The sequence below is a fragment of the Geospiza fortis genome, unplaced genomic scaffold, assembly GCF_000277835.1.
Source record: "Geospiza fortis unplaced genomic scaffold, GeoFor_1.0 scaffold190, whole genome shotgun sequence".
Taxonomy (NCBI): domain Eukaryota; kingdom Metazoa; phylum Chordata; class Aves; order Passeriformes; family Thraupidae; genus Geospiza; species Geospiza fortis.
In genome coordinates, this window is record NW_005054328.1 from 5,571,973 (window position 1) to 5,590,180 (window position 18,208).

Consider the following 18,208-nt stretch of genomic DNA (forward strand, 5'->3'; position numbering starts at 1 on the left):
GCAAAGTCTGCCTCTAACTGCCTTTTTCTGACCTTCTTCATGATCTCCATTTTTTTGGCCTATGACACAATTTGAAATCAACGTAAACTTTTACTCAATCCTGTAGTATCTGTTTCCTCCTTAGAACACTTAAAAACAAACGTGAAGGAACATACATTTTAAACACAGGGTGAATCAAGCCAAAACCTGCAGGAGGATCTGCTAGAGTACTGCCTCTTAAATTACAGTGGAATTGAAAGAATACCTCTTTATCAGATTAAAAACTATAGATATTAATTAGAAGCAACAATGTTAATTTCTTCAGATCACTTCAAAGGCAAGAACTGAGCTGCTATAAATCACACCTAGCTGAACTAGCAATGTGGGAGAGCCTCATGCCAACATCACCATTAGGCATAGTGAGGTATGTAATATATTCCTCAGCTACCCTCAAAGTTAAAGCTTATTCCCAGCATATGAGAGAAGCCTCCTGACTTGGTCTTCACTGCCAAAACCCATGAGTGGTATCAGCTGACAGAGGGGATGTAGGAATATACATCACCTGGTAAATCTGCCTAGCTGGTGTCACTAAAAGCAGAGAGAAGGAATGCACCCTCTAGCGAGGGCAGGTAATGAATTGTGGAGGTGTCTGTGCAAATAGGAATTACTAAGAGAGGTAAGGGTAACAAGAGCAGGAGAAAAGGAAATACTTCCTAAAAGCAACCCACTTGAAAAGGATTTAGAAAATAAGGAGAAAAGGCTAAGCTCAACTTGCAACCAAAGCAGGGTCTGAAAGCTGCCTCTGAACCACGTACTGTGGTGGCTGCTTTAGCAAATGCTTACTAGAAAGTGCTACTAATCGCTACTTCACATATCAACCCTTAGGAAACAAGTCTTTTTTTTTAAACACTGAGAAAACATGGCTATATTTACAATGTTGTACATTTAAAATACAGTTCTTCACCGCTAAAGAAAAGTGTTTCCAACTCCTTGGTAGAAATCAAAGGAAACACGAAATTTGGCATAAACAGCACTGCAAGATTATCTATCTTGAAATTGCTGTTGTGCCATGAAAGACATCCAACATGATTAAACTATGTCTCATTACTCATCTTAATCATTAACACTACCCACAGGACCAATGGCATGTATTTATGGATATCAAGCAGACATTTGGAGGGAAAGAAGAAAAGTTCATGACTCCAGTTAAAGTAAACATCAACACTTAAAAACTGAATGAAACCACATTTAGTAGATACAGCACTGTGGAATGCAGCCAGTGAAAAAATAACAACAGCAAGTGCTTCCAAGTATTTCTTCTATGTGCAGTTTAAGTATAATTTTTACATTAGGCTTGTGAAGATACTGTTATCTTGGATAACAAATATGCTTTTATGAGATTTTTTGCTCAAAGTCTCTCCATGGCTTTTCAACATATTACAACTTCACTAATGCAGATTTCAAATCATTCTATCTATAAGAGCTATGAGGTACAGTGCACAGATGTACAAATCCCTTCATCTACAACTGCTCGTCTGGAACATAAAGGAAAAACTTCAAGAAGCATTCCTAAACGATCTTGATTGCTCTAAATAGACAAAACCCATATTCCTGTTCACCCCTGTATAGAGAGAGAAATTTTGTATTTTTATTGTGGGGCAATAAAAATCAAAACAGAGAATACAATTATGTACTTTTTCCCTATTTGCCTTCACAACCACCAGAAGGAAAATGCAAAAGGATCTCATTTTTAAAAAAAGAGGCCAGAAGGATAAAAAGACAAAGTAATATAATCTCAAGCATGCATAAAAGAATATTCGTACTTGGTCTTTGAAACTGACAACATATTAAGTCTTGACATTACCTTTTTGCCTGGCCTTGGCTATTACTTCAATGTGTTTCATTGCTGCCTTGAGCATCTTCTTCGTTACAACCGTTGGAATGTCCACCTAAAGAATAATTTCAAAATCAAACCAAAACTGTTCTATTCCCCTCCCCCCCCCAAAAAAATTTATTACAGACAACCATTAAACAGTAAGTTGCTTATATGTTCTGGTTTGAACCATAAAATGAACCATAAAGAAATAATCTAAAATTCTCTAGGTGAGCTGACAGTGTCCTCATTCTTCTGCCAAGGTATATAAAAACACATAGAACTAAATGCTATAAACAACACAGTTAACACATTTATTGCCAAGTCATTCCCATTACAATTTTTTCATTGCAATAAATAAAACAAGGCAGTGTGACTTTTGAGTCACAGCAGATGAAGCCTAGCTCCATGGGACAATTTGACCACCAACAAAAGGATCAAGTTAACTATGCTCTGCTTCTAACACCTGCATGACTTAACACTCTGCAGTCGTGTCCACAAGGACTAAAACCAAAGAGAAACCTTCCTACGTACAGACAGAAAAAATGTCACCCCTGATGATGATGGCAGAACCAAAAGAGTATTTGAGTTACACAGTCAAAAGACCATTAGTGCCAAAAGCAAAACCATGTGATCATAAGCCAAACAAAAAACATGTATGATTTAATCAAGGATTGTATTAGGGTCCTGCATTTCTATTTTCTTTGGTGGCTACAAAAATGGAAGGAGAACAATTCAGGCACAAATGACTTTGGGTTGCCCTAGCCCTGCTCCAAACGGGCTCTGATCACAGTGCTCAGGGCTGTATCCAAGCTGGTGCTGAAAACCTCCTGAGCTGAACACAGTCACCTCCTCCAGCCCCAATCATCTGGGTGGCCCTCTCGTTGAACCTGCTCCACTTTCTTGTAAAGAAGAGCCCAAAACTGGATTAGTATCCTAGATGCCATCCAGAGAGCATCCAGTGAAGGCAGATAATCACTTCCTTGATTTTATCTGCTCCTGTTATTTTAGTCCAAGATGCTGTTGGCGTTTTAAGCTGCCACTGATGACTCATATTCAGCTCACAGCCTACTATGGGTCCTTTGCAGCAAGTAGAACTTCTCCCTGAAGCCAGCCAGTCCCCAGCCTGTACAGTTTCAAGGAATTCTTTATCACCTGCAACAGTTTTCACAGAACCTCATCTAGAAGGTGTTTACACTTTGCATACTCTTTATTTTAAACAAGAGACACCTTAGAGATGCAAAAACATACACCTGTAAGTGTTCAAAACCTAAGAATTCCAACCAAGTTTCTTTCCTAATGGAGGAATCCCTCCTTGATACAGCATCTTGCCAGACAAGAAAGAGACAATGCAATTGCAAAGGCCACCAGAGTCAAGAGAAAAGTTGGTGGTTTTTATTCAATTGTACAGGGAGAATATTGCATAGTGCTGCATGCTCCCCTATAATATTTGAGGTGCACAGCTATGACCTGATCTGGCCAGCCCCAACAAGCCAGTACAATTGACTGGAGCTGCCTAAAAGTAAGGTCAGCTCCTGTTTACAAGCACAAAAGGACAAGCCTCTGCTTATCAACAGAAAATCCTGTCTTTTGTGCCTCACATTCCAACAGTAATTTCTAGAAATTAAGAGTTTCCTATGGCATATAAGGATAAGGCAGTGTTTCCTCCTGCAGAGGTAACTCAAAGAGCACAGTCAAGGAAATTGTTATCAACTCTGCAGCAGACACTGTGAACTTTTGTCAAAAACTTTCATCAGATGCAGGGTTATCTGCATATAAAGGTGTGGTTTAACACTTCCCTTTCCCTTCAAAATCCATAACCAATGGATCCAGCAATGGCCACAGCAAGGAAAACCCAGATTTGAAGTATTTCAGCATATTAGAGTTGACTGGCCTGAAGTGCTTCTAATTTAATTCAAAACCATGCTTTGACCTAGGCAGCTTTAAACAGAAAACAAAAGTATTCTTTTCATTAAAGCAATTTGTAATTTTAAGTCTCAATTCAAAAGCAGAATATTCTTTGGCAAAAAATTATAAAGATATAATCTAAAAAAATGAAAAAAAAGCCTGTGTTTTCTTACACAATTCTTCCTCAATTTAAACATTTTATCTCTATTAGCGAGAACTACTGCTTTCAAGCATTTAATAATAAATCCAAAACAGAGTACAGCTGCTTGGCAAGGTATACAACTATTTTATTTTTCAAATGATGATGATGAATTTCTCCTCAACATATGCATTTCTGTGATGAACTTTATTTTGTAGGTCTCCTGACAGTGCTTAATATTGGCACATGTCTTGAGTGTTTGTTGCACATACTGCCTACCCAGAGAACTGACGATACTACATTTAAATCCTCACCATCAAAGGCAGAGATTGTAAATTAGCACTCTACGTCAAGGTCCTGTAATTCACTTGAGATATCCCAATCAATGCCTTATTACGTGATCAATACAGGAGACATGGTCACTTTCTGAGTCAACAATGGATCCATGCACAATGCAACTAACACCAGCAAGTATTACAACTCCAAATTAAATTTTAAGACCTTGGTCTAGATTTTCCCTTTGAAGCTTTACTCCACTTTCACACCTCCATGCAATCAATGTCTGTCTGCTACACAGACATTTCCTAATCTTCTCCCATGTCCATTTTAAAAAGTAACATGCCTGATTTAGAGTAAACAAAAAAGTCATCTGGATTTGATATGTAAGAAGGAGAGAATCACACTGTTAATAAGTCATGACAGGGTACATGTACAACTTGTAGCTCAGAAAAAAACGCTGTTAGTAAGGAGGGCGGAAAAAGACACATATTTATGGTAGTGGCTCCAACAGAGAGGCCAGCACTGACTAATTCTGGAAATTGAGTTAGCAACCCTTTCTGCTTAGAACAGCCAAATAGTTGGAAGCAGTTCCTGTGAAACAGGCTTGGAGCACTTTACCAGGAAATAGCTGTGCTGTTAAAAAGAGAGCACACAGCAAAAAAGTCTATGCTAATAGATTAAACACATCAAATAAAAAGTATGTGCTAATAGATTAAACACAGCAAATAAAAACTTGTAATCTTTAGCACTCAAAATGCTCCTGAAGAACTGCATTAATGTAAGAATCACATCTGTTTCAATTCTTACAGTAACCTGCTCACCTAATGACAGTCTATTCTTTATAGACAATGTAAGGGCCTTGTTTGCATTTTAAGAAGACAAGCAAGCAGAAGCTATAACACAGCTCACCAATTCCTAGTAGGTTTTTTTCAGTAATTCTCAAATTAGTTTCATCTTGGATTAAGTCACCAAAAGACAGCTAAAAGATCACAAGGTTTTAATAAAGCCTTGCACTGGTGTAATAAATATATCCATTTGCAAGAACTGGGGAAAGGTTTGAGTCACAAGGGACCTTCACAGATCCCCTGCCATGGCAGGGACATCTTTCACTGGAACTTTGAGGTTGCTCAAAGCCATACACACACAATATTGAACACTTCAAATGATGACTCTTCAGAGATGGTTTACAACTAGGAAGGGGATAAGCTCCAGAAAGATGGGGTAGAGACCACAAAGAAGTAACTTGGATGATTAGAAACAACCTACACCATAGGGCTGACTTTGGAATCACAATTAAAAAACAAAAAACAGAACTCACAAGAGATGGATATCAATTAATTCTGATGGAAAACCAAGACTAATACCTTTAAGTCACCTTACCTTGTGAATTCTCCGAACTAAGACAGATGCAAAAAACCGTAGTGTCCCTCTCAGTTCATCCACTGAGGACTCATCATCAGTAATATTTCTGCAGTGTTTCAAAGCATGATATATGAGAAAACAGAACAAAATAAATTTCTATTAATCCAACCACAATACATTTGGTACTATTAAAAGCATAAGAATAGGAACATGTAACAGCTTGAATTAACTGAAATGAAAGCTACCAGAGAGTCAGCAGTCTTCTGCCTGAGGAAAATACACAGCATTCCCACAATGTCTGTGCACACAACAGCTTAAGAAAAATGTCAGGAAATTGCAATGATATACCAATTCCTGCTATCATATACCATCTGCACGATTTTGACTGAGTAAAATCTAACCTAGTTTCTACATATGGAAACACATCCAAACTCAATGGTATAAAGGAAATTGAAATTATTTAAAGTGGCTTCTGCTTGGAAGCAGAGAAGAATTCAAATAGATTTCCAAATTGCTATGTCAAAATATCATCCAAACTTTTAATCTGGCTTGCCAGTTTCCATCCACTGCAATAAAATATGTTCAGTGAAAACTCACGGTAAAAATAATTAAAGGTGATTCAGGAAGAAAAATACCTAACTGCATGACTTTTTTGGAAAACTGAACGAAAACAGGAAATACATTAAGTCTTAGATGAAGAAACTGCATGTAAACGGAGCGGAAAAAGATCACGATGCCAGCGTTCCACAAAATGCAAGTGAAAACCAAAAATCTATCCGTTATTAATATGAACTTTAGAGCATGACTAATATATTGGTAAAACTGAACTATAAAAGCTGAATAATGACAAAACAAAGGAAGTTGTATCCAGTTTTAACTAATGATCATACGCAAGAACATCACACTTTTTGATGATAAACTAGTGTAGTAAGTAGAAATATTATTTGTGTTATAAAAGAACACTACAAGCAAGAACAGGACATTTAAAAATAATTTTTAAAATTATGCATAAAACATTTTGTATTATTCAGCATCCAACTTTTAAAGCACTTTTAGCCTGGGTTATAGAACATTCAAAGGCATGTTACTGATGAACAATCAGGTACATATACTAGAGATATCAGTGACCTGAGAGTCAAAGTATGCAACTAATTGCATGAGAAAAGGAAACACCTCAAAGCAAGCAGCCTGGCACAAGAAACACAATTATCCTCCAACTGCTAATCACATGCAGATAACAACACTGTAGGGGAAAGTTTGGTTTAAGATCAGCAGCTGACATTTTATAAGCAATATGTTTAGAAAATACGCACATTGTCAAAAGGATTAGCATTGCCAAGGGGTTAACAAACTGACTGTATTATGGTATTACTAGCATTTGACAGACAGGAAGACACATGAAGTAATTTGGACCAAGAAGTTGTTATTTTATTGACAGTTGGATAACCAGTATCTTGGCTAGCTCAACTTGGACATGACTTTATGCCACATATTCTCACAACAGATTTGCAAAGACATTCTTTAAATCACCAGCAGACTGAAGACTGGCGAAAAAAACATCATGAACCTGTAAAATGTCAAATCTCCAGTGACTCAGGGGAAAGTCCAAATAGCCCTGTTGGAAACATTTTAAAAGCTGGCTGTGTTTTCCCAGAACTTTAGGAATATTAATTGTAAACAGTTACAGAGTCTAATGTCTCAAGAGAGATACACCCAACTGCTATCGCACGCAAAGCCTTACGGTTCCACTGATAAATGAAAATCATATACAAATAACAAAGTGATATTTTTCCTCTGTGTGTCAATTTTGTGTCAAGTTTCTTACAAAACCTGGCTAACTGCTTTCAAAAAGATGTAGAAAATAAGTCAAAAGCTAATAAAAATGTACAGCTATGGTTTGCAACTAAACAAAAATTCTGAATTTTTCTTGCATTACTTGCATTTAAAAAGAACTTTCATTTAAAATAGAACAGCTCCACATGTGAAAACACTGTGTTTAGTCACCATCAAAGAAAAATGTTTTCATAGTAATGTATTACAAAAAATTTGCTAATTACTGAATTCTGTCCTAATCTGAGAGAGCTCAAGTTGCAGTACGATCAATGACCAAAAATATTTAGTAAGCACAGAGTGAGCCATTCAAACTTTAAACTGTATTTAAAATAAGCTCAGTATAAGCAAGATATTGTATAGTTTTGCTGTACAGCATAAGCAATAGACTTAGATCTGTCTTTAGTAGCTCTATAAACTTGGCATTACTTACAACTAGGTTCTGTTTTTCTCATACTGTTGAAAAAAAAAGATCTTAATATAACCAGCATAAATACTTTGAAAAATAAAAACCAAAAATGCACATAGGTATAATGACCTATTTCAGCAGAATTCACTGGATTTTAAGCACTCACCCTCACTCCCCTAAAGTGGTCCAAATTTAGGACCTGCTTAAATTTTAACCTGCTACTAAAAAATTTGAAATTCTTACACTATTTATTAATGAAACAAAAATAAACCAGTTTTTATATGCTTACAGCACTTTTATTCCTAAGCAAAAAATCCATTATTTTATCTTGCAACATACCCTGGAAACGTAACACTTCCCTGGCTTCTGACTGAGATACGTCCTGGTAACACTAATGTCCAAGACAGCATCAGTTGGCACAGCACATAAAACAAAAAACAAGTTTTTTTTTTAAATAAATAAATAATAATTAAAAAAATAGGTAGCTTCTGTGCCAAATCCATTCACATGAAAGGCAGAGCAGCTAGCCCAAGGAATTATGCCCAAACTTTTCTATGCAAAGGAACGTAGCCAAGTGTTTTAGCAGCCTATCTGTCAAGTATGAATTGCCTGCTAGTGCTCACCCAGCCACGCTGCTAAATAAGGAGAGCGTGGAGCAAAGGCTCTGGGAAGAATTAACCTGAGTTAGGTTTACTTGCTCAGAAAACAAACATGCCCTGGATGCATGAATTCTATTTCTCAAGTGACATGAGCTTCGCCAACAGTGCAGGTACAGTTACAGTAGGAAAAATCAGAGCTGACATACTCTACAAGCCGGCTCTCAAACTATGGCATACAGACACAGTTCAGGTCTCCCTGCAGAACCCCTGCTGGAAACACCTGAATGTCAAGACTAAATAGGGTCAGATCTGACATTACTACTGTTAAACTGAAACCAGTAAGCCTTTCAGGACCAAGTTCCTTCCTGCAGAATTGCTTGGACATTACAGCACTCACTATAGATCACTGAACTCCCAGTATTTCAGGTTCATTATTTGAACCTGAAATCTAACAACCTTCAGGCTGTTAGATTTCATCAGCATGGTGTGAATTTATGGAACTAGCTCAAAATCCAGAGGTATAGCCATGCAGAACTTAAGACAGGGGAGGAACACCTACACTGCTCAGCAGAGGGCAAGATGGAGCACAAAGTAGGCTGGTTGGCTTCATACAAGGTGTATTTTACACCACATTTCTAACTGTACGCTACAGAAATAGTGAATTATTATCCCCCCCAGATGATGTATGCCAGACCTCCACTGCCTTGGGTGTCAGAGAGGTAAGTAATTGGTGGAAGCCAAGTTTCCTTGTCAGTCCATAACAAAGACATTAAAGACACTTTCCACCAGCCAAGAAAAAACTGTTCTCCAGTCATGCAACACAGGAGATGGTTGCTTTACATTTGTTACTTTATCAACAACCCAAGAGAATATGTTCTAGTTTTCTGTATTTGAAAATTTAAAACCTCGACGTTTCCAACTTGCATTCACAACACATGGTGCTAAAGCTCCCTCTGCTGTTTGCATCAGCAGTGAAGTTTTACACTTCAGCATATTCAACACACAAAGTTAGAGGTGACATGGGCAGGTATTGGCCACAATCAAAACCCAAGAGGCAAAGAAGGCTGAACAGTAAATTTTGGGTCCCAGAGACAGAAAAAAATCCAAACTACACAGAGTAAAAATAAAAGAAAGCATACTTTTTTTAGGACAAATTGAACTTTCCATTCAATGAAAAAGTCAAATTCAGAATTAAGGCAAGATGTTGTTTTAACACATTAATGCCAGCATTATCAGTTATAATATTTTAATATCTTCTTACAAAGTATTGCAAAGCACTATAATATATATATATATAAAAGTACAAGGAAGAAAATCCAAAAGAAAAAAAAAACAACACAGAAAAAATAATCAGTCATAGTCTTTTCTTTATTCACTATTTAATAGTTATTTACACAGTACTATTCTATTCAGCACAACATAATCACTGACAGTCCTAAAAATTGGAAATTTATGAGATGATCTCCAAGAAGTTGGCCACAGGTAGTCGAAATATCTTTTCTTTAAAACCCTGCAAAGTTTTTTTTTGTTGTTTTTTTTTTTTTAAGCAATGTGATAGATCAGTCTGCTTCTAATCTGGAAGTAAACTTCAAAGGTAGTGACAGGTTGAATTTTCACACAGATTTTCATCAATCTGTATTTAGTTCCAAGTACAAGTTATCTCAAAATAAACATTAAAAAATAGACAATCTAAAAGTGGTTTTAGGATGAAATCTGAATTTCAGAACCACCTCTATTATAACTACACTATCAAAAGATCTGTTCTACTCTGCTAAGAGACAATAAAACGATGATTCCTAGCACTCAAAAGGGTGCTTTATCTTTCACTAAGGAAACAGAAATGTTTATTTTCAGGTGTCAACTTCTTAAACAGGTTGATAAATATCGTGATATTAAAAATAGTAACTTTTAGGTAAAGCTTGTACCTGTACCATGGATAAATAAAGTTTTCCAACACCAACTCAAGCACCTGTGCAAAACAAAGACAACCATGTTACCAAAAATACAGTTTACTACAAATCTCTGTTAGAAGAGTTAACATTACAAACACCTTCCAAAACTCATAGGACATAATTTATACATGATAAAACATAAAAATGTGTAAGTTGTGATCCTGTTGCTAGATCAACCATTTTTGCATCGTAATCAGTACTTTGGGCAAATAACATCAAAGTGATGCTTTCATCAGATATCAACACAAAACATCTGCAACAAGTACTATCAGTAACACGAAGCACAGTACCATAGCCACTGTCAGGCAAATACTATAAAAAATGTAGTCTTACCTTAAACAGCCTATCCCTCAATTTTCAGATCAGTCCCTGTTCTTTTCTGATGTAGCAGGGAGTGTCCCACAGACACAGTTACATACTACCCTTACCCCCACCTCCATCCTTTTTCACCCAAACCTCGACCTTCAAGATGGGACAGTCATTCCTCCATGATCACCGCTCTCAAAGAAAGCAAAAGAAGAGTCATAAATAGCAATTCCTATGAAAGCCATCCATAACAAGGAAGGAGACAGAGGATGCAGTTTTCTTAAGATTCCTCTTCCTTCAGTATAGCCCCAAGATATCACCCACACTACCTTCTCTCACTGCAACTTATACCTCAATTTGAATCAGGGTTTTAGAGATCAGTTTATCCCCAACAGCATCAAAGCTGATGAGGGCAGTAAGAGAGAATACATGCTGCTATGTGAGGCTCCTCAGCCATGTTCTGCTGAAGGAAAGGTTTTTCAAAGCCACTGTGTACAAAGAAAAATGTGAAGTCTGTTAGAAAGGAAAGCTGAATGTAACAGCTGATATACAAATGTCATTCATGAGAATAAGTGCTACTCTTCTTACAAGATGTGCTGCTGCACTCATTCACACTGCAAGAATTCAAGACTTACTAAATTTATACTATCTTTAGGGCACTACATGCCTCTGCTCCTCTCATGATTATAAAAGCATACTCAATAAAAAACACAAATGGCCTTTTTCATTCTTCTTGACCCTTCAGACATGAGCAGCTCAAGAATACTCTTTTTCTGTCTTCACTAGTAAGAATATCACCTACTCAGACTGGATAAGATACTTTCTCTTTTCTAGCTGTTCCATTTCAGTGATTTTCTTCCCCTCTCTCTGAAGAGAGGTGTTGCAGCTTGGGATAACATTAGATGTCTGTATTATGGACCACACAAAGTCATCATGGTCTTTTCTCCTACCCTTACGTGCTACAGCAGTAATAGATCTCGAAACTGTAATACCATCATGTGTTAATGATGGATGGGTAAGCTAAATGTTTTATCATGTTGTTGTGTGGCATCCCCACCCCCCATCTTGTATTTCCATTTATAAGCAGGTGGAAGGGTAAGAGAAATGACAACAGATGCTTCAATTCCCAGTCTAGAAGAGATTAAAGAAATCCCAGGGAACCTTCTATGGAAGTCAATCTTCAGACAATAGAAAGGAGACCTCATCCAGCTCCAGTCAGCAATCACACACCATTGGCCTTAAAAGCAGTATATTAGACTACTTAAACCAATTTCCCTGATGCCTTCCATTGCACTGCCACTACATGAGCAACAATTTACTCCACAGAAATCTCAGTCTCACAGGTATGGTGACACTATTTTTCTTCATGCAGAGTTTCTAACAAAATAAACCTCTTTCAAGGCTCAAAGTGCACTCTTCAGAAGAAATGCCTTACAGAAAGCTCGCAAAAAAATCAATCTGTCTATTAAAGGAGCCCTTTTCCTTCTTCCTCCACTTTTCCTCTGTACTTCCCCATCAGGAGCAACAGCAGGAGAGCATCTTCTGTTTGGAGTGGAAAGCGCACTTTGGAGTGGAAAGCGCTTGCAGAGCCTTCAAGCACAGAACCATGCATTCAAAGGGATACAATGAACTCTTGAAACAGCTTTCTTCATTTATGACTACTATTTTTGAACTGACAGCCTGTCTATCAAGCTTTCCACAAATGTGCCACTACAGATGCAGTTCATCAGATGCTAACATAACTTATTGGCCCTCTCTTCCTCTATAGTCCTATAGAGGCCTCTGAAGGCACTTGAAGAATTGTTTCCAACAGAGAGAGATCTGATCCTTATTGCTGCTTGAGCAAAACATGGTTCTGAGATTGATCTTCCCATGGTTATTAAATAAGCAAGGAAAGTAAAAAAAGGTGCAAAACCTGATGACCCTTCCCACTCAAAAGTGGAAGACAAAGTCTCCTTCAGATTCATCCCATGTTGTAGGAACTGAGCCCCAGCTGAACCATTTTACAGACTTGCCAGTGTTTCTCTTCCACAGCCACACTGTAAGTGCAAGCTTTATGGTACTGCTTCCACAGAACACTGCAGACAATCCCACCAGGCAAACACACAGAGACTATATGCACAGAGAGAGACAACTCAAAATGCACTTTTAACTGGAGTCCACTTATTGCTGATAGGATATCAGAAGGCAAGACACATTCTACTAGGACTCAGGTTACCTATAAGGCCCTAATAAAACATGTGTGGGCACAGAAAGCAGCCCCTACTTGCAAATTAATTAAAACACATGGCATGGCAGAGGCAGTTAAGTATGATGCTCCATTCCACCAAGGTGCTGAACAGAAGTTAAAGCAGCACTGTGTGAAATCATCCCTACTGCAAAAATGGAAGTGCTCAAGAAGTAATAAGCCATTAACTGCCACTAACTGGATTTCAAGGCATGTAGTCCATACTGGTTTTCCTTCAACCCTATCAGCATTCCAGACTGTATCAGTGCAATTGTGCTTGACAGAAAAAAATTGGCCACATCATCCACTGCACTTTCATGAAGCACTGGGGAAGCAGGACATGTGCACCCACTTCCACTCTATCAAGAACAAAAATATTATTCAGGCTCAATTGCTCACACTTCACACAAGCCAGTGAAGTAGATGGGACACCTCAAAAAATGATAGCTAATGATAAGCCATTTCCTTTTCTGTAAAGTATTATCCTCCAGTTTTAAATACAAATGATGAGTCATTTCATTTAAAGCCTACCTATTTTTTAAGCATTTTGCAAAATGTCTGGTTTTACTATGTGTGGGCAGCTTGGAATTGGAAAAAGATTACAAGTGTAAAACCAAATACAGCAGGTAGCAATATAAGGAGCAGCTGAATTTAAAAAAAAAAAAAAAAGAGAAATTATTTTCTAGCATGCACTACAACACTGCAAGCTAGTCAGTCTTTGCTGCTGAGACAAGCTTTTTGGGGACTGCCACACAACTGACCCCAATTGTCAGGAGGAGGAACTGTGCAGACAAATGATGCTGCATCAGTAACAGGCCAGAACTACCAGGCCCTATCAGAACAGAAAGGAGCAAGGATTTGATACATAAACAATTATAAAGCCTTAAAAGACAGCACAACCTGACAGCTGAGGCCACTTTCTGGGGGCAGAACAAGCCATTCCAATAAGAAAGCATACAGTCCACTGTGCTACTGCAAGAGTTCAGGACTTGCAAAGAGCACATTCACGCAACAACTGATTTCTTGTCAGGCATTTGTCTATTTCTTGCTTTTAGAAAACAAACAGAAAAAAAACCTCTAGTTCCATAACTGAGTCAAAAATCTGAGAAGAATTAAATGAGATTAAAAGACAGCAGCACCTTGATCCAGTGAGACATTTTTTTCACCACGCTGATAAAGAGTAGCTGAGCAGCTTTCCACAGATTTGACTTGCAACCGTCCCTCACACAGCAAAAATGAGATTGTAGAGATTTATTACCGGAACAACAGGATTAAATTCTCTTTTATAAAATCTATAGCACCTGGATTCTACACAATGTAAAACTGACCAACTGATATCATGTCCTAATTCAAAAAGAAATAAAACATTGAAGAAACAAGCATAATGCAAAATGGATTAGAAACTGGAAACAAAATTATACTTAGGTCACTGCATTATTTTTGTGCAGGATGTAGCCCAAATTATAAAATATTGATGGATGCATGGTTGAGACAGTTTAGCATTCAACTATAATAACAAACATAAACCTGGGGCGAAGAATGTCCAGGCACAGGTTTTGTTATTCTTCTAAACCACGCACAGCAGCTGAGTAGACTAAAACAAGGCTGCAAACAATTAAGAATTTGCAAAGTGGGACAAACTATCATCACAACCCAAGACAGAAAAATCCATACTTGTGAGGAAAACTTGGATTTCTTCTGATTTGAGTGTGTATTAAATTATTCTGAAAGCACTTGAAAAACACAAGGTTCAAGACTCTGCACCTGGCTCAAATTAGAAACATCTGGAAATGAGCATATTGCCAAAATTCTTCAAGCTGCAAAAAAATAACTAGAAAAATTAAAACATAATAAAAAATTCCAAAATTATTCCAAGTATTTGAAGAAACTGCTTTTTAGAAACAGACTGCACTCTGCACTCCTTTAGAATCTAATTAACCTTAATTCAATTCACACTGTATCAGCTTCTCTCTAATGTATGACTAACCCACATAGGAAAATAAGAACAGTCTCTCCTTCCAACCTGAAGCAGGCTATCCAATTCCAGACCAGCATTACATGCTGCATCCTCAGAACAGGTGGTGAAGAGGAATATGGTGCGGGCAGAATCGCTCGCTACCCTTTTAACCAGTAGAGAAGAGCTGCAGTAAGGAACCATGCAATGACATTTCTCATCCCAAACAGTATCTGTCCAACACAGGTGAAAAAGGTGACTCACACCACTTCTTTGGGCCCACTGAGGAGGGTGACCATGGCTCGATGCCCTGGGAAGGTCCAGAACCCAGGCCTGGTTCTTCCCTCCAGGTAAGCACACAAAGGAGGTAAAGGAATGAGCTGCAGGGGCATGGACACACATGACCCACACCTGCAGTGCTAAATAAAGCAGGGCCTGGGACATACCACTAAAGTGAAAAGTGACAGCAAGGAAAAGGCCACTATTTTGGTAAAAGCAGAACCACAGCAATCACAAAGAAAATGCCAAGAAGATAACTGTGGTATCTACTCATATCACTTTCAAAGAAATACTACAAAGAACCTTTTCAGCATCAAATTCCCATTTAAGCCAAACAAGAAAATTTCCAGTTCTTCAGCATCTACAACATCCTTGATTAGACTGCCCCAGCTATTTTGGTACCACAAATCCTAAAAATATTAAATGCATAGAAGCATTTATTTTACATTCTATTATTAAAGCAAGAGTGTATTGAAATTCTATTCAGCAATACTGTCATTTTAATGCAGTCAAACTTATTTTAAAAATAAATTAAGTAACTTTAAAAGAATAAATGTTTATTTCTGAAATCAAAGAAGTCACTTCATTCAACTAGAGGAAGTCAACAAGTTGTTACCTTTTTTAAAAACATTCCTCAACTGTCCATGCCTTCCCTAATGTTTTCATTCTCCTCCCACTCCTTCAGTGGGCCATGCTTGGGACAATGTCTCACAGAGCTGAAGTGTTAGCTTATACCACAGACACACATAGCTCTGACTTCACACACCATGCTGTTAATTGCAAGAAATGACACACAAAAACTGACTCAGTTCTGCCAAGGCAGTTGTTCATCCTCCTACCACAGAACTCCAAAGTTGGAATTATAAATAAATGGATATTAATCTACAAACATGTTTGTGTATTTTCCTAGCTTCAAAAAACCACGAAGCTTATCTGTTTAGCTCTCAATACATTTCATCAAATATTAATCAAGGAAATAAACAAAAAACCAAGCCCAACGAAAGACTGCTCTTCAAACAGCTCTTTTTTAAAGAGATTAGAACAAAACAAAATTTCTGATTTACAGTCTTGCTACAAAAAATACATATGCTGTTCTTCTTTGAGTAAATTCAGCAATTTCTTTTTAAAGACAGATTTTGTTACAGATTCGCCTGATGACTTTAAATAGATTCATGGAATGGTTTGAGTTGGAAGGGACCTGAAAGATCATCCAGTTCCCACCCCCTGCCACAGGCAGGGACACCTTCCACTTGGCCAGGATGCTCCATCCCACCTGGCCTCAAACACTTCCAGGGACAGGGCAACCAAAAGTTCTCCAGGCAACCTGTTCCAGCACCTCACCATGCTCACAGTAAAGAATTTCTTCTTAATATCTAATCTAAACCTACTCTGACAGTTTGAATCCATTCCCCCATGCTCTTGTAATTTTTTCCATCTTTCTTGTAGGCTCCCTACCATCAAATTCTCATCTTCATTACAGAACTTTTGTAATTGGATCAAATCATCTTTTACTCTCAACTCCAAGAAACCAAGCAGGCTGAAATCCTTCATTTTTACAACTCAGACATGCTCAATTTTAACAGATCTTTCCATTATTCTTCCCAATTTACGCAGACGTGTGTTCTAGGTGCACTGCTACACAAGCAGTCCATGTTTAAAAGCAAGCCATCTTGGCTCCCTGCTCCCAGCAAACACTCCTTTGATTTGACTTTTACTTGAACAAGTTAAAATATCTGCAAGGTACATCTGAACCATCTAGTGAACCAGAAGCAAAAGGTTTCAAAGACACGTAATAAAAACCCGCAGAATTTTAATGTACTGAAGAAACAATGCACCAATTACCTCTGAAAGTGATGCATCAACCTTGGAAGGCACTTTCAGATCCAGCCATGGCTGATAGTTTTCCAGAAGCAAAGTAGGTCTGTAGGAGAGCACGGAGAAGTTTATGTAACAATGTGCAATTGACAGGTTCCTACTGTGATGTGTCAAAGGGCAGCAGTACCAAGCTTAGGAGAGCCACATATGTAATTTACCTGTGCCTCTTGCATTTGACCTTGCCACACACTGCACAACTGTGACCGTGGGGAAACAGCTCCGGCAATTCCAACTGCTAAGAGATTTGGACAAGCTTACATTCTCCAACATGATGACTCTATTAATATAGTGAAGCATTTGTGAATTTTCTTTCAGAGCATACTATTACAGAGAACTGAATAAAGACAAACTTATTCTTCCAGCAGGAAAACAAGATAACAAAGCATAGCTCATACGAAAAACAACTGAATCTTAAAAGAAAAATCGCTTCCACTGAAACAAAGTGAGAAGGACACAGATATCCTTTCACACCTCCACTCACCTCCCTGTACATTATCAGTCTAGTAACAGACCAGATGGTTTCTCTGCCTTACTCATAGCCTTGAACTATTGCAACTATACCCTTTTAGCCCTATGAAATTCTACATTGAATTAAGTTAGAAAAGAGCAATTTGCTTTGGGAATATTTTTCTTTTTGAAGTGCAGTACTGCTTAGAGAATTTTGATTACAGTGAGCAAAGCCTCACCACTGGCCTGCCAAAAGGACGGCATCTTTAGAAAAGCCCCCTTAAAGGAGCAAACAACAACATAGTTTCTCCACTGCCTGCTACTGAAATGCTCAAAATGTACAACGAGAGAAGCAGGAAACAACATCCTTGGACACCCCAACAACCGGCCTTGCAGCCATACATAGATTTGATGGGACTGTGCAGAAACACGCGAAGAATTCAGTCTTAACCATTATCTATATGCCACAAAACACTTGTCAGCAGGAGTGTGTGAGCTGTACTGACGCACAATATTTCTGAAAGCAGCTAGGCTTAATAATTGCTACTCCATATAGATTCTTATCGTACTTTAAAAAGCACAAGACTCTTCACAGGCATATTTACCTTGGGTTCATATTTTATTGTGAACAGAAAATTGGGCAGGAGGGAGTCCGGTCCCAAGGAACAGTAAAAGGTGACGACCCCAGCCACGAAGGACCAGAAGACCATCAGAACATGAAGATACCTTACAGACACACAGGAAGGAAAAGCAGCGGCGTGAGAAGGCGCAGCGCCGCCCGCGCCCGGCT

The 18,208-nt window shown here is 38.1% G+C and overlaps 1 protein-coding gene across 5 annotated transcripts in view; it reads right to left on the reverse strand.

The window, feature by feature from the left end:
- SNX14 (sorting nexin 14) overlaps nt 1–18,145 on the reverse strand; it is a 46,093-nt gene extending 27,948 nt beyond the window's left edge. For 3 of the 5 annotated variants that reach the window (XM_031057099.1, XM_005421172.3, XM_005421171.2), the window contains exons 1-6: nt 18,024–18,145; nt 17,130–17,206; nt 16,939–17,017; nt 10,304–10,347; nt 5,559–5,646; nt 1,844–1,928 (exon numbers count right to left, since the gene is read on the reverse strand). In XM_031057099.1, the coding sequence (XP_030912959.1) occupies nt 1,844–1,928; nt 5,559–5,646; nt 10,304–10,347; nt 16,939–17,017; nt 17,130–17,206; nt 18,024–18,128 (478 nt within the window). In that variant the 5' untranslated portion in view covers nt 18,129–18,145. The remainder of the gene's footprint in view (nt 1–1,843; nt 1,929–5,558; nt 5,647–10,303; nt 10,348–16,938; nt 17,018–17,129; nt 17,207–18,023) is intronic. The other 2 variants (XM_031057098.1, XM_031057100.1) reach the window with 1 other exon arrangement.
- Nucleotides 18,146–18,208: the final 63 nt, after the last annotated feature.